The 27,902-nt window shown below is 38.5% G+C and overlaps 1 protein-coding gene across 1 annotated transcript in view; it reads right to left on the minus strand.

Moving 5' to 3' along the window:
• Positions 1-27,902, minus strand: part of LOC120731327 (ephrin type-A receptor 6-like) — a 179,260-nt gene that overhangs the window by 13,528 nt on the left and 137,830 nt on the right. Inside the window, exons 6-11 of the mRNA XM_040028310.1 lie at positions 20,805-20,929; positions 20,290-20,452; positions 17,624-17,732; positions 5,653-5,723; positions 3,654-3,779; positions 2,785-2,970 (exon numbers count right to left, since the gene is read on the minus strand). Of these exons, the coding sequence (XP_039884244.1) occupies positions 2,785-2,970; positions 3,654-3,779; positions 5,653-5,723; positions 17,624-17,732; positions 20,290-20,452; positions 20,805-20,929 (780 nt within the window). The remainder of the gene's footprint in view (positions 1-2,784; positions 2,971-3,653; positions 3,780-5,652; positions 5,724-17,623; positions 17,733-20,289; positions 20,453-20,804; positions 20,930-27,902) is intronic.

Genomic DNA, 27,902 nt, shown 5'->3' on the forward strand with positions numbered 1-27,902 from the left:
TTTTCTTATTGCACAATCATGAGCAATCATGAACATTTAAAATGGTAACTGAGGCTCGCAGATTCTGAGATGTAGCTCTTGAGTTTTTTAAAGTTTGTCTGAGCATTGCATGATCCGACCTTGGGGTAATCTCTCAAGGACTGGGAAGATGCCGTTGTATTAATACTCACCTGAATGCTCCAGACCAGCAAACTGCCCAAACATCTGCTTTTATAGATCTAGTTGAATTTGATGGTGGTCAATATTTGATTAGCAGTATATGGCTACTACTTATCTACTTATCCTCCTAATTCCCACGGGAGCTGTAAGGGTGTACTTAGTTTTCCACAGGACGTGACTGTAAACGTAAATTGCTTTTGCACTTTTTACAAAAGAAAAGATTAAAGATGCTAAATGACAGGTTGATTTGGTGAATGAATGCTGGGTTAACTTTTATAACGGCTTTGAACAGCAACTTTTCCAAAAGAAGTATGCAAAACTGTCTGAAGTATGGGATAATTATAAAAATAACAGATGGTGCGAGTTATGGTCACTTGAGCACCAGCATTTCATTGTTCCTATGGATTGCTAATGAAGCATCTTCCACTTTGGTTTAAACAGAAATTGTAAACGCTGCAGGCTTAAAACATTTCTGTTAAACAGAATGTGCTTGGAGCATTTCCACTGGAAGACCGAGCACCTGTTGTCAATGGTGTTGTGTGATGAAATAATCTCTGAAAGTCTACTGTGGTATTCAAATCGGCAAGCCAAAGAACTTAAAATAAACACACATTCAGGAATAATATGTGTTGAGCTTCATAATGTATAATCCAGTCACAAAAATGGAAGACATGGAGTATATATATACAGGCATATGGCTAGATAAGTAAAGCCTTGTTTTTGCTGAACTCTATCACCTGAGACCAAATGAGCACATGTTTTTGTTTAAATCTGCAAAAGCCTATCACTTTTAAATATCATCCCTCCTTACACAAATCCAGCAGGGATAGACAAGAAATTATTTGATCAAGCTTGGCTTTCCCGAGCTAATTAGCAAGGTCTGGAAACAATATATAGTTATGCAGTGCAGCGCCTGAACAAAAACAAACGCACCTGCTTGCCAGAATCTAATGTGTCACCTGTTATTTCAGAGCAGGTATAGCAGTCAGTCACAGCACAATACTCTCCATAATTAGTCTCCGAAGAACAACAACAGATGGAAGGAGTGAAAGATGGAGAGAGTGAGAGAAAAAGACAAAGACAGACAGGTGAACACAGATAGGATACATACAGCCTCTACATACAGTCTGATGCCCCACTGCAAACACAAATGACTTTTAATATGTATAGGGTGCTGTATGCATATGTTCACTTTTGAATTCGCAGTCATGGAAACAGGTTTATTCAGATATAAGATATATACTTATATATATAATTTAAAAGTTGACATTATTTAAAACCTTAAGAACATATGAAACGTACAAATGGACCAGATGCAATATTATGACTAGAGAGTGATCTCAATTGCTTTGAAAGAGGTGCTATTGATAAAAGATGTCTATTCAGCGCAGGCAGACACAGTTGTTGACCTCTGATGTGATGAAAGGTTTCTCAGTCACAGTCACTGAAAATGTTTTTAAGAGTCTTACTGCACAAGTCAGCTCTGTGCTGTTGGGAGGACTTTTTTCCCACTCACTCTCTTCAGAGATGTTAGTGCATGAAAACGCTTAAATACGTGGCTGCAAAAACCAGCCATCATTGCCTTAAATGTAATAATGACAGTATTGGCTTAGAAACAAACAAACAAAAAACCCTTATCGCCTGGGTTTTTATCACTTGGGGGTCAGAGCTGAGGAGTGTCCTCTATTTGCATTCACAGAGGGATTGAAAGTCTTCAGGGGACACATTTATATTCACAGCGATGTCTCAGTTTATACAACCCCTGTAAAAACAACCATATGTTGCACAGGGTGAGCCCAGTAAAACAGAGCTCGTTAACATGTCCACACTCAAACACTCACGCACACGAGTTTTGTAGAAAAAATGTGTTTCTTCACAAAAACAGGAGACTTACACAGCCATGCAGCCCCGGCCACTTGCAAACAAAATGCACACATATACACAAATTTACACAATAAGTAAGCAGAAATAGTGACATTGAGCCACGTATAAACAGAGCAAAGTCATTTCACATGGTGACTAATTACTCAGTATGAAAAAATAGTCTGTTCCAGCCCTAAAGATTGTTTTTTTTTATGGTTGCTCTAAAAACAAACAAAGAAAAAAAACAAAACCAACCAAAAACCCAAAGGTGGAACTTTATTGCTTTATAAGCAAAATGCTTAATGTTAATTCAGGATTTAGCGCAGACTACAACAGACAGCCAAACTGTTGGGGGGGAGGGGTCTTCTTTCGTTTTGATAAAAATATAGCAGCAGAGTTTCAAATGTTTATATGATGCAATGTTCTTTTCTTTAATTCTACATGAAAAAACGCCAAACTCATTAGGCTCGAATGTGCAGAAGAAGCAGTAGACTGGGTTTGAGTTTGTGTGTTGGCAGTGAATACAGCAAAGCAGCAGCAGTATGGGGGAGCGAACCGAGTTATGAAGAAAAGATTTATCTCGTAGCTTAAAAATACAGTTTTTCATCAGCGGCATCAGTTGTGTACAGGCTCCTCCATAAATCACTGCCAACTATGTTTCAGACTATATTAGAAGAACGTACTGAAGAGGTGACACTGCATGTACATTGGAACGATTTGAATTTGCCTCAAGTAAGCAACCTCTCTCACAATCCTCCTTACTTTTTGTGACCACGCCCTCCAGCCTGATGATGTTAGGGTGGTCAAACTGGCCCATGATAGATGCCTCACGCAGGAAGTCCCACCTCTGACGCTCAACATAGCCTCCCTTTAGTGTCTTTATCGCCACGGCAATCTCCTTCTTCCCTGGTGTTCTCAGACGACCGCTGCACACTTCTCCAAATTCACCTGGAGAACACACACACACACACACACACACACACACACACACACACACACACACACACACACACACACACACGGAGCTCAATAAACTCACTTGCATCTTCACTTCCTGACTACTTGCCTAAACCTAACTTTAAATGAAGTCTATCCAGATTTAATGATTTATGCAATGCAGACTTACTTTTTTAATGCCATATGAGTATATAAATACGCATAGACACACACATAAACACGATACGATGTATATCAGAAAGCATCGCGGCATCAGCAGGTAATGCAGCATACCACCTGGGGGCAGTGTTGGAGTTCCCATTTAAACTCCAGCCTTATTAGCTTTGCTCTGATTAGGTTAACTTCATAACATTCTCTCTTTCACCTTCTAAAAAAAGCCTCAAGTCTATTCTTACATTGCCTTTTGTTCTCTAAACCTGTTAAAGTTTTAATATTCCAACAGCATGTGTCAAGAAAATGACAGGGAGAAGCTGGCAGATGAAAAAGGCATCCTCTTTAGTATATACAAAGGAGAAAGAGAGAGGCGTTTAGAGTGGTAAAAACTGATAATCTTATATACACATTTAAAACTATTGTTATCCAAAACAACATGAAATGATACTCTTGTGATCACAGGAGAACATTGTGTCAGTGAGCAAGCGTATAAGAGTGTGTGCACGTCTGCGTGAGCATACCGGCTCCGATCACCCTCTCAATGCGGATCCTGGAGGGGTCGATCTCCTTGGTGAATTCGTGGACAGCCTGCGTGGGATCTTCGTATGTATCAGGATCCACGTAAGTCTTTATTCCTGGGAAAGGGACTGTGGACAAACACAGCGAGTAATCAATACAGTGAAGTGGCGTACATGCAGTTTGTTTTTTGTGGAGTTTACTGATGGTACGGCTGCAACTTCATTATGCATGCTTCAAATACTACACAATCAGTGGTACTTGTACCCCACAAGGTAGTTTTACATTCACTGAGGGAATGTGGAAAGGATGAAAATAAACACACTCATGGGATTACTGATCTTTAGTTAAGTGTGGCAAAAACCAACCACTATAATAAGCTGACTGCATAGGACCCAACATCCTTGTGTTATCGCTGAAAGCATGGAAAACAGTTTGCAAACACACAGATACGCTAAAGAGAAAATGAAAGAAATGATTGAAATATCCAGGTGCCGACAAAAACATAGTAAAAAAGCAGACAAACCCACATTCACACAGTCTACATATCTTAGATAAATTGATAGGAGAAAGCTCTAAATTGTTTTTATTTTTTATATTATTCCATCAGCACTGGATCATAGGATGTTATATAAACAAATTCAACTCTCTCGAGACAAATGGCTTCAAACACATCCTCCCACTTCCATTTATTACGAGCTATGAGACAACGAGCACAAATCTTTAGCTAAATCCCCGCAGGGCAGCACACTGAGCACTGAACCCTCCTTTTAACCACGGTCAGGCTTTTAGCCATTATTTAAAGCGACCCTTCACCCTGCCGAAGTGTCCTTGAGCAAGTCAGCGAGTCTTTAACAAGCTGCTGCTGGTCTGGCGCTGACCCTCGCCTCCCAGCGGAGAGCTCCCAGACAGAAGCTGTGCTTCTCCTTCAGGGATCGATAGAGTATCACAAAACAAAAAAACAACAACGAGTTGTCTCAGAGGCACGAATCGACACAAGCAAAATGCCAAGGACCCGGTTCCCCTTTCACAGCTTCTGCTCAGCATCTCACACTGTGCCGCTGAAACAGGACACAGGAGATATGCACTGTATTTCACAGCCGATTGTAGCTCTGTGGCCTCGATCCAACCGTCCTCTTTGAACAGTCCTCATTTCTCTTTGTCTTCTCTTCTCTTTCTGTACCTTTCAACCCTCATCTTCATTTGAGTCTCCCTTTTTTGTTTATCCTCTAGCAAATTTCCCTCACCTTGTCACCATCGTCTTCATTTTACTGCTCAACTCCCTTTCAAATATCTCTCTCTCTCTCTCCAGTTTTCACTTCACAGCTCTCAATTCAATTTGTGATTTTCATGTCAGGAATGAAAAGTTGGGCATAAAAGATATAAAGCAACAGAAAAGTACTGGAGTGCAAAAGCTGACAGCTCAGAGATGCAGTTGTCATGTGTAACCAGATTAAGAAAAAAATAATATGAAATAATAAAAAAGCTCATAAAGCTCATGCTCATATTAATTGAAACTTAAGTGGACATAAGAAGGAAGACAACAGATGAAGGAAAGAAGAAGAAACAGAGAGATGAAGGAGCATGCTAGTGGCTCTATTAAATAAATACACGTGACAATAGCGGGTAGGCATTTTTGTATTCTGTAAAAGCTCATGGTGAAGTCGGTGCAAAATTCAATATGCAAAGGAACAAGAACAAATGGGAAATGATCCATACAGAAGTACATGGTGCATGTTGAATGCAAAGTGAAGAGAGGTGGCTCTTAGCTCCCTACTATGGCTCTCAGACTCGCTTCAGATTTATTCCCTGTTTACTGGCACCACGTTAAATTAAACATGTCACTTTCTAGACAAATATTTGGTCATTCAGACACAAGTAGTGTTAAAACCAGCTTCAAAAAGAGTTTGTTACTTACTTAGAACTTATTTAGCAGATATTGCAAAGTCAGGCAATAGGCATAGAAAACAAAGGAAAAGGAGAGAGGCAGCTTGATTGATTTACCGTGCCCATTCTGATAATTTGCCCTTCTTTTATCCTCCGAGGTCATCTTGGCCTTGAAGTACCACTGACACCTGGAAAACACAGAGAATGACTGATTGAGTAAAAACTTTATCAGATGAGCAATAATGTGACTTTTATTGGGATAGTGGGGGGTATTGGGACTAAATACAGAGACATTTGAGGCATGTCATTAAATAAATCCTGAATTGATCCCTATGGGTGAATTCCACAAAAATAAAGATGAAGGCAGAAGTCTAGCCTTCAGGGTAAAAAGGTTTTATTTGTACATGCAGTTTTCATGTTCTGGTGATCATTGAAATGAAAGTAAAAAAAAAAAAAAAGAAGCCTGGATAAATACCCAGAATGCATTTCAAGATGGCTGCAGAGTGCTTTGTAAATACACTAGTCAGTGGAAGTACTGGCGGCCATCTCTCTCTCCCATGTTATCACATACCGATGGCGTCTTTACACTGTAACGCTTGAGTACCTCTTTGCCTTAATTTTCCCTCAAAGTCTGACAAAGCGCTCTGCTGGTGTCATCACAATTGGTTGACCCTGATAACCAATGACCCGTAACCGTGGTAACCACGGAGAGAAATTTGCATTTTAAACGTGCCTTACGTACTGAAAGCTGTATGTGAACCTAAACCGTGATTTTGGGCTTAACGCTTTAACCAATCGTTTGATTTAAAGAATATTAAGAAGTAAACAGCAACAGAAGAGATGGCATCAAAAAAAATAAAGTAAAAATAAACGAGAATAAAAGGAAACAACAAGATGAGTTGCTTCCTTTTGTTTGTAGGCCTTTTATATCTTCATGTTGGGAATCCAAGTTATAAGGCTATCATTGTGTGGGGAAAATAAAGCCAAAGAGGTATCCCTTGCATTACATTACATCTAATCAGATGGGGTTCCTGACAAATCATGACTGGACAACAGGTAGAAAACCAAAAAGTGTGGATTTGTGTTTTGTGTTACTTTTTTGATAAAACCATTAAAATGCTTCTCCGAGGATGATAAAGGATCATGCTACTCTAACACAATTACTTTTCATTTGTTTAAGTAAGGGATGCTTGCTTCTTTCAGCGGTTACATAATCTTGCTCTAACCAATTCCCATGTCTTTAGGCTACTCCCAAAATAGATTGTGGTATTGTTATCATTTTATAGTGTTCTCTGGATCATGCTGAATTACACATCCCTATCTACTTGTCACAATCACCATCAAGTTATGTGCTGCACAGTCTGGCCCTTATTCACAGTTAAGCGTCTGCAAAAACAGCTTGATATAAACAACACAAGTCACGGAGCTCCGTGCGTAATGTTGGTGTTTTGAGTTCTTATGTGCAACTTTTTCAAGCAGCGAAAAACAACAAAAAATTCCCAAACAATTACTGACAACTTAAAATGATCGTTCCTGTCTCTCTACATACTCAAACATATGCGCAGATTGAAAGATGATCAGTTTTAGACTCTCTCCTCAACATTTCTGTTTAAAAACACTGCAGTGAGCGGGGTCAAACACCAGCACAATGAGGCAAAATTCTAGCTTATACAGCTGACAACTAAAATAACCCCACAGCACCAGATTGTTTCATCATTGCAGCTTATCATTTGAAATAAATGTTCAGCGACATACGTAGTCTGGCTCTGAGTTAGGTTAGATTGTCTGCTGATAAAATAAAGATGGAGGTGGTTTCATCTCATTCAGGGGACTGGCTCTGCAGCTAAAAAATATAATGCAAGAGACACAAATGCAATTCACAATTTGTGAGAAAATGGAAAGAAAAGTGACATCTGGTTCAGTGAGAACTACACGCGATGACTCTTAACCAAAAGGAACAAAGAAAATTTAAAGTTTTCTCTACATTCGACTGTTGGAAATAAAAAAACTACGTAAAATCTCTCTCGTCCTCCTGTGTGTGTGAGTGTGTTTGTGGGAGAGTTTATCTGGGCACTGACAGACTGAGAGACAGCCAACAACAGATAAAGAGCTGCTGCCAAGAAAGTCTGAAAAGCTGAGAGATTAGATGACAGCATCTGCAAAAGACCACAGATGACTTTATCCAAACAGATACTTGGATGTTACTCTGAAATCAAAAATCCAAAAAAAACACAAAGGAACTTTTTCCGAGTTATATTTATGGCAAAGTGCTGCATATGGACAGGTCTGAAAAAAAAACTGCATGGTATTGAGGCACTGAGAGTGAAATGATGAATTGGTAACAAAGAAGGTTTGCTATAAAGCTATGCTTGAGAGAAAATAGTTTTGTGGTGCACTGAAAGATGGCTGCTGAGGGAGTTATGTCTTTGGCTTGCCAGTAAAACAATGTAATGCATGAAAATGTCATTAAGGGGTTAGAGTTAGTTCTGTAAGACTTTGCACAATGACATGATTTTTAATATTTTTCGCCTCTTTACACCACCAAAGCAGATTCGAAATCATACAATCAAGAGATGATTGCAGGGCAGACTTTCAATGTGGGGTAATAAAACAACTGCATTAACTTTTTAGGAAATAATTTTAATACACAGCCCTCAGTTATTAGTAGCTCAGTTTGATGGCCAAATGAGGCCCATTTACTTATATTTCATGGCAGATAAAAGATCTGAAGTTAGTGCTGAACCATCAGAAACGTTCTCAGAAAGAATGCACTGAAAACCAAAGGCCCTGAAAGACCACATAAGATGACTAGTCCGCAGTCAAGCGGTACCTTCATGAATGGAAATACAGAGGGTTTAGAACAAGATCCAAAGAGCTGGTTACAGCCAAGATTAGATTAAAACATCAATGCTATGCCATGGGCATGTCCATGGCTACCAGTGTAACCAGGTTCCTAGTGGTTACTGATAATTTGGGTGCTTATAGAAATAGCAGGATGAAATCTGAAGGGTACATGGCTATACTCTCTGCTCAGATTCAACTAACGGCAGATTCAACTGGTTGGACAGGATTTCACAGTGCAGTGGAGGCATGGCATGGAGGAGAACACGTTCAACGGGCAAGTCAGTCACTTCATCCCAGTAAAACAGTGAATCCTTTTTAATTACTCGAGACAAAACTGAAGGGAGAGAGACCTACAAACAAGCAGCAACTGAAGTTGGCTGCAGTAAAGCATTACAACAGCCATTAAAACAGCATCCAAACTGTCAAAGTACTGACTTTTTAACATTTAAATAGTTACATAAAACTATCTGTAAAGTTATAATTTAAAAATATCCAAGGGAGAATATAATAATTTGGGTAAAATCATCCCTTTTCTGAAGCATCTTATGCCGAAGCACCGTCGGCCATTAAAACGGCTCACTGTTATTTAAAAACGGATTAATGGATTCATTTAAACATGGCACTGCTACCTGTGAAGCACGTGGTTGCGTGAGAGGTGGCACAGTGTGAGGGGAGCAGTGAGGTAAAAAATAGTTATATAAAAAATTAAAAGGTGCTTGGAGTTCTCTCAGAGGATGTATCACTGATGAATTTTAAAACACCTCTTGCAGTAGAGGGCTTAATTAATAGCCATGTGCATGAGGGGCTCTTGGTCCCGCTGGTGTATCCCCTAATAAATTTTCTCATATTTCATCATTTATTAGAATATAGAACTCTATTGCCTGTTTCTTACAGTCACGCAGCATGCAAGAAGAGTAAAAGTGACAAAACTAGAGTCTCATGCTTATTAAAAGGTTGGTGTTTATTCAGATGTTTTATTTATTAGCAAAGAGCATGTTTGAAAAGCTGAATTTGTTTATTTTTTATATTTCCCCGTATATTTTTGAAATGAAGAAAATGATGAATGAGCTTCATCAGGCTTTTGTTACAAAGACATTTGCTAGTTAGATCAGTTCATTGTTGGGTTCGGTCTTTTCAAAGGATTTGCTAACAATAAGAAAAATCTACAAATCTAAAAGGCTACTGTGAAAGCTCATCTTCCTTATTTTTCTGCCTTTTTCTTTGCTTCTTTTTAATACTAATTCAAATCACCATCAAAATGCAACTTTCATCCTTTTTTTCTTCCAGTAAATTTATCCTGGTAGCTTTTGCAAAATCTCGCTGAAAAGCAAACAAAGAGACAAACAGTGCTGCAAGAATACCTCTGCGGAGCGAGGCAGAAAATTCACCATAGTTATCCTTTAAATGAGAAGCAGCAAAGTAGAAGAGCAGAGCCCAGAGACTTGACCCAAACCCCCAACAGAGACAGAACAGAAGCAGGAACAGAGAGCTCTCACAGTCACACTGTCACTTCGGAGGAGAGTCCTCGCTTCACTGTCACTGCTGTAGACTTGTCTGCCTCTCTCAGCCCTGCTCCTCCACACCACTGTGGTCCACGAGGGATGAAGTTGGTGGTGGTGAGTGACAGAGGTCTGCAGCTTGTCCTGATTCCAGCGGGACGTGATGGAACTGCATGTTTTTGGTTTTTTTCTGCTGCTCTGGGACTTGTTCGAGCTTAAATATATGCAACACAACTAAAATCACATGCTACTATTAACATAACAAGAATAAACAGATTCATAAGCTGGCTTTCCTTCGAGTTTGTGTACTATTCTTATTATTATGCAGTATAGTCATCACTTCCCCATTATGCCCAAGACAACAAAAGGCGGCAAAAATCTTAATATACCAAAGAGTTTGATAAATAAGTCATAGAAAGACAGTAATTACAAACAGCTGCAGCCATTTAGTTCCACACAGACATCAAGGGAGAGATGGAAGGAGTACTGGGTAATTTTGCCTGAGTAAAAATGCACCAAAATAAAAGCAAAGAATTTAAAACTTAGGCCTATGTTGAGTAAAGGCTACTATATTTAATGTATCTTTGTATATTTTAGCCTTCCAAGGTGAGCCACATTGGATATTCATGCCCCAGTCCTCAACAGTATACTATATTTCTTGTCTAAATTGACTACTGATAAATTAAAAATATACAATACTTCTTGACTACTTAAATTCATCAGGAATGAGAACAAAGTAAATCCTGCTTTTAGGAATTTTAAGTGACACAGATCAATTAAACAAACGCTTATATATAATAATAAATAATAAAAATAATTGCCAAAAATACCGAGGTAAAACTCAGGGGGAAAAAAAAAATTAGTTATCGCTAGAAATTTGCGAAAGTCTATTAAGGCTGTAAAAAACGACTCTAACATTTAAACCTGCAACATTAAATCAGATGAACTTCTTTAAAAGATCACCTCTAAGGAATTTCTTTACTGTCTCTACCTTTATTTTTTTTTTTTGATTTATATTTCTTTATTAAGGTTTCAAAAACAGGCATTCACAGTATGTACATCATGTAAGCATACTTCTTGCTTAGGTTATCTGCCTGAGATACCAAAATAGTATTTTAATTTACACCCAAGTCATAAAGAAAGAATAGTCTCTACAGCTTTAATCCTCTTTTGGCTCATTTGTTTGACTTTATATATACTATCCTTGTTGTCCTGATAAATCTTTAAGAATAACATTCATACTGAATGCAAAAATCATGTGCTATAGAATCAAACTACCAATACATTTTTGCAGGGGCCAGTAAAAGCTGCAAAATAAATTAATAACTAAATAAATAGAAATAATATCTGATATCTTTCAATTGACCAGAAACATTTTGGTATATACAGTATATGGTAGCTGTCTTTGATGTTTTCACAAGATTTTATGCTACAAAAAAACAAAAAAACTTAGTACACTCCATGATTCAATGGTTTGTAGAACCAACCACCTTTAGCAGGAATAACTTATATAAGGGTTTTGTGTATGATTTTATCAGTCTCACACATCATTGCGATGGAATTTTGACCCACTCTTATTTAGTTGCATCACTTCATTGAGGTTTGTGGGCCCATTTGTGGATGCACAGCTCCACCACAGCATTTCAACTTTGTAACACTGTAAATCATTTTTTCTCAGCCACACTGTTGTAGATTTGATTTAGCTGTTGAAGAGATTATGTCATATTTGGCTCTAGAATATTTGGTACAGAGAGAAAGTTCATGGTTGACTGCAAGGTGCTCATATACTGTGGCTGCAAAACAAGCCCAAACCATCACCTCTCCAACACCGTGCTTAATAACTGGTATGAAACGTTTGTCCTTACATGATGTGTTTCCACCAGTTGTGGCACTGGATGGCAGACATTTCCACTTTGGTCTCATCTGTAGTTGTTCAGATGCAACTTTTTAAACCTAAGCTGCAGTGTCACCACGCTCAATTTAAAGAAAAGATGCTTTCTCCTAGCGACGCTTCCAACCACGTCAAACTTATTCAGTCTTTTTCTAATTGTACTGTCAAATATTTCTGCAATCTGACAGATGTAGCTCTTAGCTTTTTTGCAGTTACTTTGAGCATTACACGGTCTGATCTGACCTTGGGTTGAATGTGCTGAGATGTCAACTCTTGGGAAGACTGGGGCATTGTGTTACTACACACCTGAATGCTCCAGACCTGCAAACTGTCAAATCGACTGCTTTAACAGAGGTGGTCACACTTATCCTATACTTGCTCCTATCCAGTATTACTGTATGTATATACAGCCATATGAAATACAAATCAAGTTCACACTGCTACGTATTAAACTGAGGAAACATCAAGAACAAAAAAAACTTTATTTGGCTAGCAGACAGGAGCTGCAGTCAGATATTCTGTAGGCCTATGTTGATTCCACGTGACACCAATTTGTAGCAGACAGACATGATAAATTGTTTGAATAACATTATTGATTATTGCAGTTTTAAGAAACAGGAGAAGTTGATGTCTTCCTCATGGCTGGCTTTTTTTTTTCCTCCACAGCTTCAGCTGGATCAGCAGCCACATGAATTATGCAGGAGACTTCTTCTTCTTCTTTTTTTAATAATACATTTTTTCTGTCTGAAATGTGATGTGAGGTAGAGGTGCTGCCTCAGTAACTATTCTAATCAACAAAAACAACCTCCCCAGAATGACAGAGAGGCCAGGCTAACTGAAAGGATAATGCAGGCTGTGACTGAATAAGTTTGGGGTGAAAACGCAGACAGTGCAGTAGAGGAGAAAGTGTTGGCGCTTGCTTCCGCAAGTGTGTGTGGGTTCATGTGATCACATATGAGCCTTCTTCTCTTTGAAGACTTAACATAATCCGGGTTGCCAGATTAGAGCAGGTGTCAGAGGGCTGTGAGCCACAGGTTGCCAGACTGGGCTTCGGCTAAGTGAAGTCTGTGGGATCCTGGACACTGATAGACAGAGCAGATAACATGGCGGGTAACAGCGGCAGAGAGGACAAGAAGGGGATTTGGAAAGCTACTGTTGACCTCTGCTGATGAGGTCAAGCTGTTCATTAAAGAAATCGTGGCATGTGCCTTTATCAGTCTTTTCCAGTCCTGTCCTCTGATCCCCTTTATCCGCCTATCCTTCTGTCTCACCGGCTTTCATGTTGTAAGGAGGCCACACACACATACACACAATACCGGCTATCACACACAAAGACCTTGGCTTCTTCCACTGTTCTCTGCCCTGTCGAACATTGTTAGAGTACATATTCACACACGCATATTCAAAAGCACTTTACCCACCCACACACCTCAGTAAAACAACCTTGCTTAGAGCCCTAATCAAAGCATCAGTGTAATTCAAACCACTCCTCTCTTACCCTAACATCCCTCACAGTCACCTCACTGCAGTGCACCGCTCTGCTGCAGAGGCTACAAAGGGCACAAAAGGAAGGATGGATTAAAGAAAATATGAAGAAAATGATTAAAAAACATTGCAGCAGTGTAGTGCAAAACTCTTCAGCTAGGCTACATCTGTGTAATCATGACACCTTCATTCTCATAGAAGCTCCCACTCTTCAAATCTAGCATAAGCAGAAAGCAAACATAGATGTAAATTTAGTAAGCTTTTAGGCCAGCCAGGTGTTAAACACTCATCATACAGCAAGTCCTCTACAACCTTACATCTATGAGAGGCGTATGACTGAAAGCTCCCATCTTTTCCAGGCAGCTCAAGTACGTTTGGAGCTTTTTTGAAACTGAAAGAGAGTGAAAGTTCCTCCTACACAGGGCAGCGGGACCGCAGATATGATAGCTTGTGATGGAGTCAAAAAACACTCCAACTGCTGTTGTGACTGCTATTAGACAAATTCAGGCAAAAAAAAGTCTTCTTGTACTACAATTCAAAAACTCTTGCACCTAGTTTGTGCGTGCCATCTTAAACAAAGTACCCTCCTACAAACATAGATCACATAGAACTACCAAAATCCAAAATATGCTTTAAATGTCAGCTGTTAAACTTGGACTTTGCGGACTTTTGCATTTAAATGAAACCAACAATAAAGGTGTTCACTGCACATCTAACATAAAAAAAAGAAAATATAAAATAATATCTGTGAAGTTCATGGTTGCAGTCCTCTGGCAACCGGGATGAAGAGTTCAAGTACAAGTTGCAATTTCTAAAAGTTCCAATAATTTTTCCCAGTCAAAATGAATTTGAAGCACAGCGGAAACACGTCCATGTCTTGGATCTGAATTAAAGCTTTCTGATGAAACTATGAGTGTAAGAGATTGAGAAATGCATTAGAAATATCAGGTCAAAGGTCAGGTTTAGATAATAAAAACGTCCTGGGTCCACACATTCCATCCAGAGGCTTTAAAGGCATTTAAAGCATGTGCTTCTAAAGCTGGGTAGAAGCTAAGGACAATAATGTTAAGGAAACTAAAAACACCACCTGCATGTTAAATCCGCTCACATTGACTTCTGAGTCAGTGCTGAGTGAATTAAGCAATTATGGTGTGTGTTTTGTTTTGTCTTTGCAATTTGTTAAATCTTCATAAACTATTGGGTCACATACTATTGGGTCCTGAGGGGTTACTTAATCTCAAACATAAAGACCCTGCACACCACCGCTATACCCACACGTGTTATTTATTTTTAAAAAATAAATAAATCACTTGGATATCCGGAGACCAATATCGCCAGGTATCTAATTCATTGTCAGCCCCATTAAAAGGAATTGCGGGAAATCTTTGATGAAAATCATTAACTTGGAGTATTTTGATTGAGCTCGCGTCCAAAGACATCAAACACTTTATATGGAACAGACATTTTTGTCCACTGAACCCAAATCCTTCCTAATGTCAAATGCCTTCTTGGTGGGACACTAGTCAGCTGCAGTAATGTTAGAGGTATATTGTAGTATACATTTACACTACATATGCTCAGGGTGTTATGGCTCACACCCTCAGCACACCAGATCTCTGCTGATCTAGAAAGCTAAGTATAGGTGTGGCTCATGTTATATTACTTGAATGGAAAAGTGCCCATCAATACCAGTCCCTGTAGGCTTGGGGTGCTTTGGCTCAGGAGTGTCTGAGTTGTGAACCACAGCCCACCAAGCTGGTTGGTTGTCTACAAATGGAAATGTTGGTGGTTCGATCCTCGGGTTTTCTAATTTATGTAATGAAGGATCATTGGCCAAGATATTGCATCCACTTTGTGCCTGTCATAGTAGGGAAGTGCTTAAGGCATTGAATACAGCACTTGTGAATGAGACTTTTAGTTAGAAGTACTTTGTTTATTCAGCTAGAGTAGAAAGGTGTTATATAACAAGTATCAGTCTACTTAAGAGAAACAGTCAAATGCATCTTTACATATTAAAAACTGTGTAATTGTGTGAAAGATAATCAGTTTATCAGGCAATTGGTGACAAATGCATAAAAAAAACAAGGTGCAAAAGATGAGATTTGCAGCCTTAGAAACATTGTACTTCTCTTTATACCTGTATTTTTGCATTTGCTATTTCTGTGATTTTTCACACAGATAACCCACTGGAACAGTATCAATGTCTCTCTGCAGAGATATTCTGACGATGTGTGTTGTTCGGCATATTTTAAATGATATCTCATCTTCCTCCCTCTATGACAGTCCGCCTTTTACTTCAATTCAGTCTGACTGTGAACACTTTTGATTTCCAATCTGATCGGACAGCGTGTCTTAATAATTCAATCTGGGAGCCTATATCACTGCTACCAGCAAATGTGACTGAGAAAATCTTCACCACCTTTAAAACTAAAATACAAAAATACATTTTTTAAACAGTTATTTTGTTGTCAAGGTGTCCGAATCTTAATAATGCACTCTTGCTTATCTTGCTTCATTTCCACCTCCTATTTTGGACAAAACAGGTCATCAATGTTGTAGATGTTTTAAATCCAAATTCAAATTTTGGTATTTGTCTTTAGAACTCTGTGGGTGTTGTAAATTATCCAGACTCTGTGTGTTACCAAAGATTATTTCTTAGAAAAATAATAGCTGTCTTGATCTGTTATTTATTTGATTTAATTAATTTGTATCAATGGAGATCAATCCATTGTTTTACTACCAGGAGCTATTATATTGTTGTCATTTGCATGTGAATGGAACCACAGGTTCGTATTGTTGGATTACTATAAATATTATCAAAAGATGCAAAACTCCTTTTTAAAAATGGTCTCCATAAATGTTTGCGAAATCAACATCAATATTAAATATATTGCAAACAGAAGATTAATTTGTGATGTTGAATATTTCACTTTTTGTGAGCAATTCTACTTATTTTTTTGATCAGTATCTTCACAGTGAAACTGAAAATTATTTAGCTTCCAAATCTAGCTTCTGAAATAGAGTCTTGAAAGTGTTGTTGCTTTTCTTTTCCGTCTTGCAGAGTTACACACCTGTGCATCTGCCCACATAGTATACTTGAATGTGCATCTTTAACGTTAGTGCAGACTAATGATTTACCTTTTTTCCTTCTTCCTTTGCATGTGTCTGTCTGTGTTTCTTTTTCCTCAAATATATTTGGTGCTTTGATTGAATTATTAGGTTATTTAATGTAATGTGATAAATTGGCAAAACTGATTAGAAATTTAGTTTGTTCAAAAACTCCTCATTAGCAATTTAATACATAATTGAAACTAAAAATTGCTTAATTATTTAAATCACTATAAAGGCAAAACCTTCTACACAAATTCACATTTTGTTCTTAAAATAAGTGCGCACAAACGATATATAACCCTATAATTCGTTGATATGTCCTTCCCTTCCCTGGGTTTTAGTGGTATTCTGTGTCCAAAGGTAATTGCTGAAGCAAATGTAGTGAAAGGCTGTGCCAATGCCCTGTGGAAATATTGAGCACATACATTACTGTAAGGAATTTTGAAGCTTACAGTTATACTTAAATGGATCATTACAGTCATACTTAAATGAATCATTACAGTCATACTTAAATGGATCAGAGCCGTCCCTAACAGTATTAGCTGCACTTGTACTTTTCCTGTCATGACAAGCCAAATTGTCTGCTGTTAAAGACGCCTGGTTACCTTTCGACATACTTCACTAACGGTAACAAGTGAAATATTCCTCCTCCTTAACTATTTGTAGGCTGAATCCTGTAGCCTGAAGCCTGAGATGACATTTTGTAAATGTTCAGATCACTTAGGGCTCTGCGCATCAACATATAAAAATATCAAAGATGTGAAAATGTTTTTGCACATAAATGTTTCAAATCATTTAACAAATTTGAATATTAGACAAACAGAATTGGTCCTAGCACAGAACCCTGTGGAACTCCATAATTAACCTTAGTGTGTAAAGAGGACTCTCTATTTACATGAACAAACTGGAGTCTATTAAATATATATGACGGATAAATAGGGCACAAACCATGACTTTGGTCAGCACACTTATCAAAACTACCCACTTGCCACCGTGGACATTGTGGCTACAAAACTTTACACGAACGTCTTTTGGGGCTTCTACACTGCACTGATATCTGCACAATGAAACCAAATAATCTAACCAATAGGACTAAGTGATTACCATATCTACCTTTGAAGCACAGACAACACCACCCAACTGACTTTTAAAGTGATATTTCCACTTAATGCACAGACAAGAGTGGATGTCAGTTGAAACTAACCATGCAGTGAAATATTCACTCTGAGTAAAACCAGGATAAGTATATCCACCTTACCTTCCAGTGATGAGGAGGAAGAGAGTGAGGATGACAAGAAGAGTAAAGCCACCAACCGCTGCTGTGACGATCACTAACACCTGGCCTTGATCAGAAGCCATGTTGGAGGCTGAAGGTAAAAGAAACAGTAGGAAAGAAAATGAGATGAGAAGGAAAATATGTAGCTGGGCAGAGACATTATGTGGGGAAAAGTAAAATAACATCATTATGTTAGAAACATGGAAAGCGGAGTAAGAGCGCTTAAAAAAAGATAAAAACAAACATGGATAAATCAGAGGGAAGTGAGAGGATTTCAGCAAAACAATCATTCAACATCATCTTCATTATTTCTTATCATCAGTGTAGTATGCATAGACCATGTAAGCTCTCTTGATAGGTAGATATTAGGAGACATGTTTGATCTGCTCTTCATAATGCAAGAAAACCCTCAGTTAACTTTCACACGGGAATGATTCATTTGCCTGCTGCTGTTTAATTAATATTATTCATTCATGAAATTGTGATTTAGTCCATGAACATTTGGTTAAATTGGACCCATTTGATATTCATGATTTTCCCTTTTCTGTGTCTTGTCACAAGGCTAACGAATCCCAGATAATTGAAAGATGATTGCTATTACCAAACTTATTTCTATAATATTTCATGCTTAATGAATATGAATTGGAGATCTGGGTGCGTGGTCGCTAGCCCAAAGAGCGAGCCTCATGTGGGTTAATACATTAAGTGCGTGTGTGAATAGAGCCAAGAGCACATATGTGAACGGAGGTTGTCGAGAATATGTGTGTTTTGGTTGATAAAAATAATTACAGTCTATTTAGGGGATGGGAGAGTGAAACTGGCGGCGGTCACATGACACAAGGCAATTTTCCTAGTCCTAAGCTTCACATCACTAACTAAACAGATGTGTTGGACTGATGCTGCTGTAATGAGGTGTGCACAGGGAGAGAGAGGTGGCAAGAGGAGGGGATGAAAAATGCAAGGTGAGGAAAGGGATGACAGAAGTGACAGACAGATACACAGACGGATGGAAAACCTATTGCGGTGACAGTAACTGACAGGCAGACAGACAGACTGACACAGAAGGAGAAAGCGACAGGGGCCAAAACTGCTTTTTTTTTCTTTCAGATAAAAGGCCAGGCAGTACAAAGGCTTGGCCAAGCACTCTCTGATCCACAGATAAAGCAAAGCTCTGCAGCTTTGGAAGGGAGAGGGCCACTATGAAGCCAAATCAGCCCTCAACAATACCTGACCCAACATAAAAGGGCATCTGGACCTTTGTATTTTATGAGTAGACTTGCAATAAAGCACCTACTGACACATACACACTGGGAGAAAACATTGATTCAGAGTACACCAAACATCAAGGCTGTATTGTCAGACTCCCCTGTTGATTGTATTCAGTTTTTCGATTGCCGTTGCAAGTGATATTCTGACCTTTTAGGCGTTCAGGGGTTGTGGTTTCAACCTATATGAAATTCACACTGCAGAGATGCCAAATGTTCACATTGTAGTTAAATCCATGACTATACCATCGTGTGTTTTCTATCCAGGTGTAGTGGCCCTGTGTTTGGGATCACTGTCATTTTGAAAAATGAAGCCACTGCCAATCAGATGGTTTCCAGATGGTATTCCACGGTGGATCAAAATTTGATTCACTTTATTTTTCTGTGCTTATTATTCCATCAATTTGAACAATTTAACAAAATCACAACAGAGCCTTCTCTGTGTTTTATAGATGGCTGTAGACATTCACTGTTATCTCTCTGATGACCTCCTCTGTGCATAATGATGATGATTTTCAGTCCCCTTGTGTAAGTTAGCATACCTTAGCTATTCTCCTCAGTTTCTTTTCCTTAAGAATGGCTTCTTGAGAGCCAGCCTTTTACTGAGACCATTTTTGATGAGGCTTTAGTGATCAATAGATGGATCAAGGAGATGTTGCACAGCATGCTGAGATATGCCAAGTTTTTAGCTAGTAGCTCTTAGGGAAACACCTCTCAAGACTCAAGACTTTTGCACCGCACTGTATATACATAGGAAATAAGAAGGCATTTAAAGATGGAGTATTGTAAAGAGATTTTGCTGCTGTTATTCCATGTTTAAACACAAAAATCAAACTTGACCTGGAACTATAATAACTGTAACTACAGGCTGATTGGAGGGGAAAAGAATATAATATATTTATAAAGCAACAACAAAAAATGCTCATGTTGTTGTACTGAACTGACAAATAAAAACTGTACTTCTGACACCAACATTTCCGATGTATATAACTGTGCCTAATTGGGAACCAGGCGACTTCTAATTAGTAGCTGTGAGATATGAAAGTGGTGGTGTTATGTGTGGAAACTTGAAGGTGGTTTCACATCCAGGTTTATTATTTGCTGTGGCGCCTCTGATGTAGGCTGCCTTAGGTGCTGCTTGAGGCTACATGAACTACACTTGAACCTGAGCTGCTGGTTGCAACTAGCATCTTCAATCGCCGACTTACCGTCTTGAAGATGAGCAAAAACAACACATTATTTAGAGTTGAAAATATATTTTGCAATATTAAACCTGATTTTCTCAGACTGAATGACAAATTATTATTGTCATGCAAAAACCCCTATTTTTTGGCCTTACTGCAGTACAACAAATAAGTACTGTAGACTGTCTGAGGTACTTACAGTCTCCTGTAGTTTCGTATTCATATTTAGGAGAGTAGGAGCTGTATCCGGCAGCTGTTCGGGTGCGCACGCTGAAGACGTACCAAGTTGCTGGTTTTAAACCCGAGACAATCACACTGGGGGCTTTGGTGCGTGTCGATGAGTAGCTCAGCAGCTCGTGTTCCTGTGGGGCAGAACAGAGGGATGATCAAAAGTCTCAGCATTGCGGAGAATATTTTGACCAAGTTTTAAAAGATACATTTGTCATCGATATTTTTTCAAGCAGTGACAAATACTACCTTCCAGCCACATTGTAGTGATGGAGAGCTTGTAAGCTCTTTTGATCACTTTTAGGAACAAATATTAGAGGCAGTAAATCATTCGTATGACACATTTGTACTGCTGAGATGTTCTACAAAGTTGCGTTTTCTTGTTAAATTAATGTTGTGAGCTTAATAATTCACCGGAAACATGACATATTCCACTTGAGAAGTGATATATCTGCCCTTTGAATCATATGCTGAGTATTTTAGTACCTTCTCATAATATTTGACCTCGTAATCAATGATCGGGAGTGCTGTCTGTTCAGGTTGCTGCCAGGAGAGTGCGATGCTGTTTGGAGAAGCCCAGTCCTTCTTTAAAGCCCCGACCAGAGACGGACCTGGTTTGCAAACACACAGACAGGTATCATTTTCAGTATGTTTACCCTCTTGGCATTGTTGAGAAACTGCTGCTGAAGACACTACATGCTATTGTACACAAAGTGCACAAAGAGTGTGTAACTATGAAATGCAATGTGCCAAGACTCAGCAGCAGAAAATAATTTAATTAGCAAGCTTACTCTTTCACATGAATCACCATTCCCCTCCAATAAGTCTGTATTTCTAACAGTCCAATCTAGAATTTTGTTTTCTGTGCGGTCTCTTTGTGTGGTATATTTGAGAGCTATTTAGCCATAATTACATACGATTTTATAGACTGTATTATCTATAGCCATAAAATCACATTAAAGAATTAAAGAATCAGCTAAACAAACAATAGAATTAAGTAGACCATTGAGGTATTCTTGATGTCTTTACTGTGTTTTTGTTCTCACCTGGATTGTTTATTCATACACCGCACTAATGACTGAAATCATAATGGACTACACCAGAAATAAGTAAGTAATGCACAGAGTAAGTACACAAAGTTTTGTTTTTCGGGAGCCCATACTTTTAAAAGTACTGATTCACATCAGCAACAGCTGTAGTTTATTCCAGTAAACAAGAATCTCGCTGAAACATCAAAGAACTGTCACATTCCCTAGAAAATCTTGGGGAAGTGGGGAAGTAACAGTGAACACATCCGGAGTGAAAAAGTAAACAACAAGGCAAAAACTGAAAAAGAGTTTAATTTCTTTAATTAATAATTAAGTGTATAAGGCACTTTAGCTGCCTTAAAGGAAGAAATACTACAAAAACCTAGAAGTTAGTCAAAAGAATAATAGGTCAAAAATGTTAAATGATCAAAACACTCTCTGCTCCACTGAGCAGTAAACAATCACAAGCACACAGCTCAGACAGTAAAGAGAGTAACACTCTGACACTCAGGTGCTCACATCCTGACCTTAACTACTCCTAGGCCTAATTACTGAATGGAGTCAGCTGAACAGGGCAGTACCTAAGGCAAGGACGAGAACAAAACACACTCACAGACTCAGCAACCATCAGAGGTGATAAACACTACAGTTCCTTGAATGGCCACCAAAGGGTCTGCTCCCATCTCATAACACTGAGAGAGCAGAAATAAACGTTTATGGGCTGGCAACAAAAAAATCCCCCCCCCCCCCCCCCAAAAAACAAACAAACCAACAACTTGTCACCAGCCCACCATGGTATTATAGGAAAAGACATAAAGCCTTTATAATAAACTTAAACCTACACCATATTCCCTATTCTGGTATTCTAAATAGTACTTAGCAAAAATATAAAACAACCTAATTTATAATTACATATACCTAACTAATAGGGTTGCCAACTCCCAGCAAAAAAAGAAAAGAAATTTCATGGCATGCATTTTTAATCTCTCTTTGATATTTGGGCATATTGGAACCTGATGAATGTAAACACAAAGAATTACCAGATTTTTTTTCCCCACCTCATTTTTGTTTCTAAGAAAAATGAGAGCCAGATATGAGGATATTCATATAAAATTTCAATACAAAAAAATAGCAGTATAATGTCCTCGTAAGTGGATATCAGGCCCTTATAGAGCAAAATTGAGTATTTTGGTCTAAATAACCAAAAATGCCATGTACACATATGTGGACCAGGTCCTAGGAGGTAAAATCCCTGTAGAACCGGTCACCGGAACCACGTAAGTTAGCATAATTTTTATTTTGCAAATGAAACTGGAGGAGTTGAACTTACATCTTATGCCATCAGCTTGTCCTAGGTCACGGTTTCCTTCCACATATAGCTTTGCAAAAATTGCATAAAAAGCACTTGCAGCAACAAAAACATAATATTCCAGAAACAAGCTTTGCAGCTGTTCATAACACTTCCTACATTGACGTCAGCGCGAACTATCGCATGTCCGCCATTACTTGCCCAAAACCGGAAGTGACGTCATTTCGCGGAAACTAGGTTTTTATTTTTGGGGCTTTATAAACCTATCCTGGTGTTTTTAAAAGTCATGTTTGACTTCATGCTTGTCTGAATAGTTGCTGGGATGCTTAGAACTCAAATTGCACTGCTTTAAAAAGTTTATTTTGATGCACATGCTGTTTTCTTTGCAAATTTGCATTATAGGATTTATTTTCGTTTTTTCTGCAGTATATAAAAATTGGTGTATCTCAAAAATAAAACTAGACACTCAAGATAAATTTCCTGTTGTTGTAAACTATTTTTGCAACTTTTTTGTATTTAAAGTTTTGAGGGATAAACCTCTTAAATTTCTCTAAGTAGAAATATATGTAAAAAAACAAAAACAAAAACGATTTTCAATTTTTTTGTAGTTTATTGCACTTTTTTTTGCAATTTATGTAGTTACTATGGACTTAATGCATACATATTATTAAAATTTGGGCTATAACAGTTGTATTGATGTATAGCAACTTGAAATGCTCCCACAAATGGCACTACAGCATGTAAAAATATAAAGTAAAGTTTACAGTTTTTGGGGTGGCTGTAGCTCAGGTGGCAGAGCAGGTCAGCCACAGATCAGAAGGTCGGTGGTTCGATCCCAGGCTACCTCCTGGCTGCATGCCAAATATCCTTGGGCAAGATACTAACCCCATGTTTGCCTACTGGTGGTGGTCATAGGGCCCGGTGGCGCCAGTGTTTGGCAGCCTCGCCTCTGTCAGTGCGCCCCAGGGCAGCTGTGGCTACAATGTAGCTTGCCTGTGTGTGAATGGGTGAATGAAAGAATGTAGTGTAAAGCGCTTTGGGGTCCTTAGGGACTGAGTAAAGCGCTATACAAATGCAGGCCATTTACCAGGCCATTTAAAGTAAGCTCTGGCGGACTTGGTTCTATGGTAGGTCTTAAAGGGTTAATTGACAAAACTGATTTTAATTTAATGCATGTATAAAACAAATGCACAGAAATCTATTATTTTTCTCCAGTAATTAAATAGATTCAACATCTTTCTTCAACAGAATTGCAGACTGCACAGATGGTACCTTCCCAAAGGAAAGAATACTATAACTTACTAGGGTATACACTAGACTTAATATTTACTGAATACAATAATGGATTTCTATACATTTTACATCAGATGAAAACTTTGGTTGTAAGATTCAGATAATTATTTATTAAGTCAGACATTTTAAATGAGAATAAAAAAAGAAAAGTATTTCTTTGTGTCCCCCTTTCCCTGTTAATGCCCTACCTGCTCCCCTGGCAAAAGTTTGCTAGACCCAGCTGTCAGCTACGTAAAAAAAAGGATCAGCTGATCAAGCTTAAACGTGCTGTTGCTGCTGTTGTTTAGCGTGACCTCCATCGGTTTCCTCTTTCTGGCGCAGAGAGAAAAGCCGATCAGCTGATCACTGATCAGTTTCACGATTGAATAAGCAACTTTCTAGCTGAAGTCGTACGGGACAAATCGCGTTCCTTTTTTCACCTCAACTTTAAAGTTTGACCTCCTCGGCTGTAATTGGTCCAGCCCAGAGTCGATCATGACCAACTGGCCAATTCACCACTATTCATTTATAGCTTTAAAAAAAAAGTAAAGAAATGAAACCCCATCGGCCCATAAAAATGAAGAATCATGAGCAGCCCACCGGGCAAATGCCCAGTATGCCCGATGGCCAGTCCAGCCCTGGTGACAACCCCTACTGGTGTAAAAGATTCTATAACTATCCCTTTATATTGTAGTAAGGCTTAATGTTATTCATGAAAGATGCATGGTTAAGTGATTCCTGGTTCCTGCAGTCCTCTCAGATAACATCAGCTAAATCAAATAAAATGAATTCAGACATTTGAGTTTGTTTTTGGTTTTGCAGCTTTCCTGAATTTTGAAATCACGTTATCTGACAATAATAATATATTACTGTGTGATTAATTATACAAAATGACCATCCGACAAGTCTGTACTGCGGGGCCGCGTTGCAGGGGCACTGAAGCCCAGGCCTCCCTCTCCCCACCTCCTCCAGCTTAACAGGCCAGTGCAGCTCCAGACCACCACCCTGGTCTGCCAGTCCAGAGGAATCCCCCTCTGATCTCCATGCAACATTGTAGAGGCGTATCAATCAGGACAGCCCTACAACATCCAGAGCCTTCAGGAACCTCACCCACCCCAGGGGCTCTGCCACCAAGGACTGCCTCTGTGACCTCCCCCACATTTGTCTGTACTCAATTTTTTAAAAATAAGTCAAATAAGTGAAATGTTATTCTAACATCTGTGTGTGTGCAATGTGCCCATAAAATCATAAAGCTGTCCAAATGTGACCGTGCTTGTTTGAAGAAAAACAAACCTCACAATCTTGAAGCTTTTAAATAGTCATTTTTAAAAGTAATCATCTTTTTTTTATATATACAATCTGTGGAGAGACTGCTAAACTAAGAGGAGTCTTTGGGGATCTTAGCAACTACTACTCGATATATTACTACAGGCACATCACTGGCTGACAGTGATCACACCTGCCCATCTTGTCGCTTGTACTGTAATTGCCACACTCACACATTCAGTGGTTACTTTTCAAAACACGTCCTAGTTCTTTCAAGTTGTTAAAAAAAACAAATCCACATAGCTGTTTCTCCTTCCCACAAGTTTTAATTGGAAATAAGTGAATAAGCTACATCTTCCTTTCTCAGACTGAATTACATTAACTTTGGTCTATGAATTTCTGCTGTGTAAATAATTGTGCTGAGCTCCCAAGAGAGGTCAGCAGATGTAACTGCCCTGAGATTCATTATTATACATTATCATCTAATGTTACAGAGCTGACTCATTATATGATTATAAAATGTAGGCCTGCTTTTCAAATGTGGATTCAAAGTGAAATGATGACACCAATATGTTTTTTGTTTTTTTTAAATCAATTATTCTACAAAACTATGCCTGGGGAAGGTGTTTGCAGTTCTCACATTGACAGAAGCCCGGTATTAGCGGATGGAAGCACTGGGTTAAGGGAACAGACGAGAGATCCTGAAGGCGGATGTTGGGGTTAGGGGTTGGCTGTTAGATAAGATGAAAGTTTTGGGCTGTAGGGGTTTGAGCTTGTTAGCCAGGAGCTGGGAAACCATACTGTCATTGTTTTATTAGAAGAAAATGAAAGCGAACACCTCTGTTGTTGTCACCACTACTCTTTGCCCACCAATTCTACCTTTTATGATCTTTAAATTTCCTTCTTTATTCAACATGGGAAGGAACTCGTTACTAGTATATTAGAGAGCAGGAACCCACAGATGAGAATTTTCTAAAGTTATTTGAAAGGGAATAGGAAATAGATTGCTTTAGTGTTTTCAAACATGAAAGAAGTACTTTTGTATTTACAAAGTTGTGTAATCCTACAGAAAAAATAGAATAAGTAAAAGTCTGTTATATATGTATTGTACTCCATCTTATGCTGCAATGCAAAATTATTAGTATTAAGGATCAATGAATAAAAGAAGCACAGTGTGGTATGAGAGAAATGCAACATTGTGACTTTCTTGAGTTATTATCGCCATATTGTGATGTGTGTTTATGTAGGTGTGTGCATATGTGTAACTTAAACAATGACTAATTTAGTGTAACTCTTTAGGTGCAGCTCACAGTCCTACCTCGACTGTTTTCGGATCTTATCCAAAGCTGTCTGACGGCACATGCCCTCTATTATTGCTTCTCTTTATTGCGGTTCAGATGGTATTGTATGGTAAATCATGAGGTTACATTTCTGCCTTCATAATTTTAATCAATTTTGACAAGCCACTGACTGAAATGCAACCTCAAACCATGACCGCGTTTTACAGATGGCTTTAGACACTCACTGCTTTCACTCTGCTGACCTCCTGTACATGAATTTGAACCAGAAATTTCAAATCTTGATTCGTAAGTACCCAAGTCCCCAGTTTTTGTTGAGGAATAACATGCTGAGTTATGCCTATTTTTCAGCCAAGTCAAGAATCACCAATCTGTGTTTTTTTCCAGATTTTTTATAGATGCAAATGAAGAATTAGGAATAAGTTATTTGTTTTTGTCAATGCTAGCAACAAAGTCCATCTCACCATCTGTCCATTCATCCGTCCATCGCTTGCAGCGACCTGTTCAGGGTACACCTTGCCTTTCGCCCTGTAGCAGCTGGGATAAGCTCCATGTTCTTTCCTAAATTGTTATGTGTAGACGCAACACTTGTCGGGTCTTGTGTTAGTTATATGCCTCTTTCTATGGTTGACTCATCAAGTATTTTAAAAAAACAACAAGACCATTCTTCTGAAAATGCTCAGATACAAGGACTGCACTAAAAATGAGTAAAGATGGTAAAAAAAAAACTGAAAGAGTTTCAGAAAGCCTGGAGAACTATTGCTCAATGCTGCTTTACAAAAAAATACCTGAATCCTTAATTAGAAAACAAAGAAATAAGAGGTGGTTCTAGACTTTTTGCACATCACCATATGAGTGCTTATATAGAAGGACTTCTCATAAAGTGTCATGGCTCTTGTTGGAAATGATATCTAACTCATTACAGGTGGCATTGTGATTGTACTGCATATTGAAATACAAGCAATTCTTGCATTTGTTTGTAAATGGTTAATAAAATGCAAACAGCCTCACAAAACAAAAAAAGTAGCTGATGTTGACTTGACATGATGCCATACGAATGATTAAAACACAAAATAGCTAAACACTCCTATCAATAATTTTAACAGAATCAAAACTGATGAAATAAGGGGTGATGTATACTGAACAACATTTAATGCCGTGCAACAGCCACTTTTACATTAAATGCTTTTTAATGCTTGGCTTCTTCTTAATAACCGGAGATTTAATAGGCATGTAAAATTTGGTAGGTAGTTTGAAATGGTAGTCAAACCAGAACAACCTAATGTCATGCATGACTGAAAACAGCCAATAATATTAGCATAATCAAGAAAGCTCAAAGGGCAGGGGTGTATATGCATAAATGTGTGTGTAAGTACGTCTATGCACATTTTGTCTTAAAAAGAAAGCATGA

Source organism: Simochromis diagramma, unplaced genomic scaffold, assembly GCF_900408965.1.
Source record: "Simochromis diagramma unplaced genomic scaffold, fSimDia1.1 OVJJ01000343.1, whole genome shotgun sequence".
Taxonomy (NCBI): Eukaryota; Metazoa; Chordata; class Actinopteri; order Cichliformes; family Cichlidae; genus Simochromis; species Simochromis diagramma.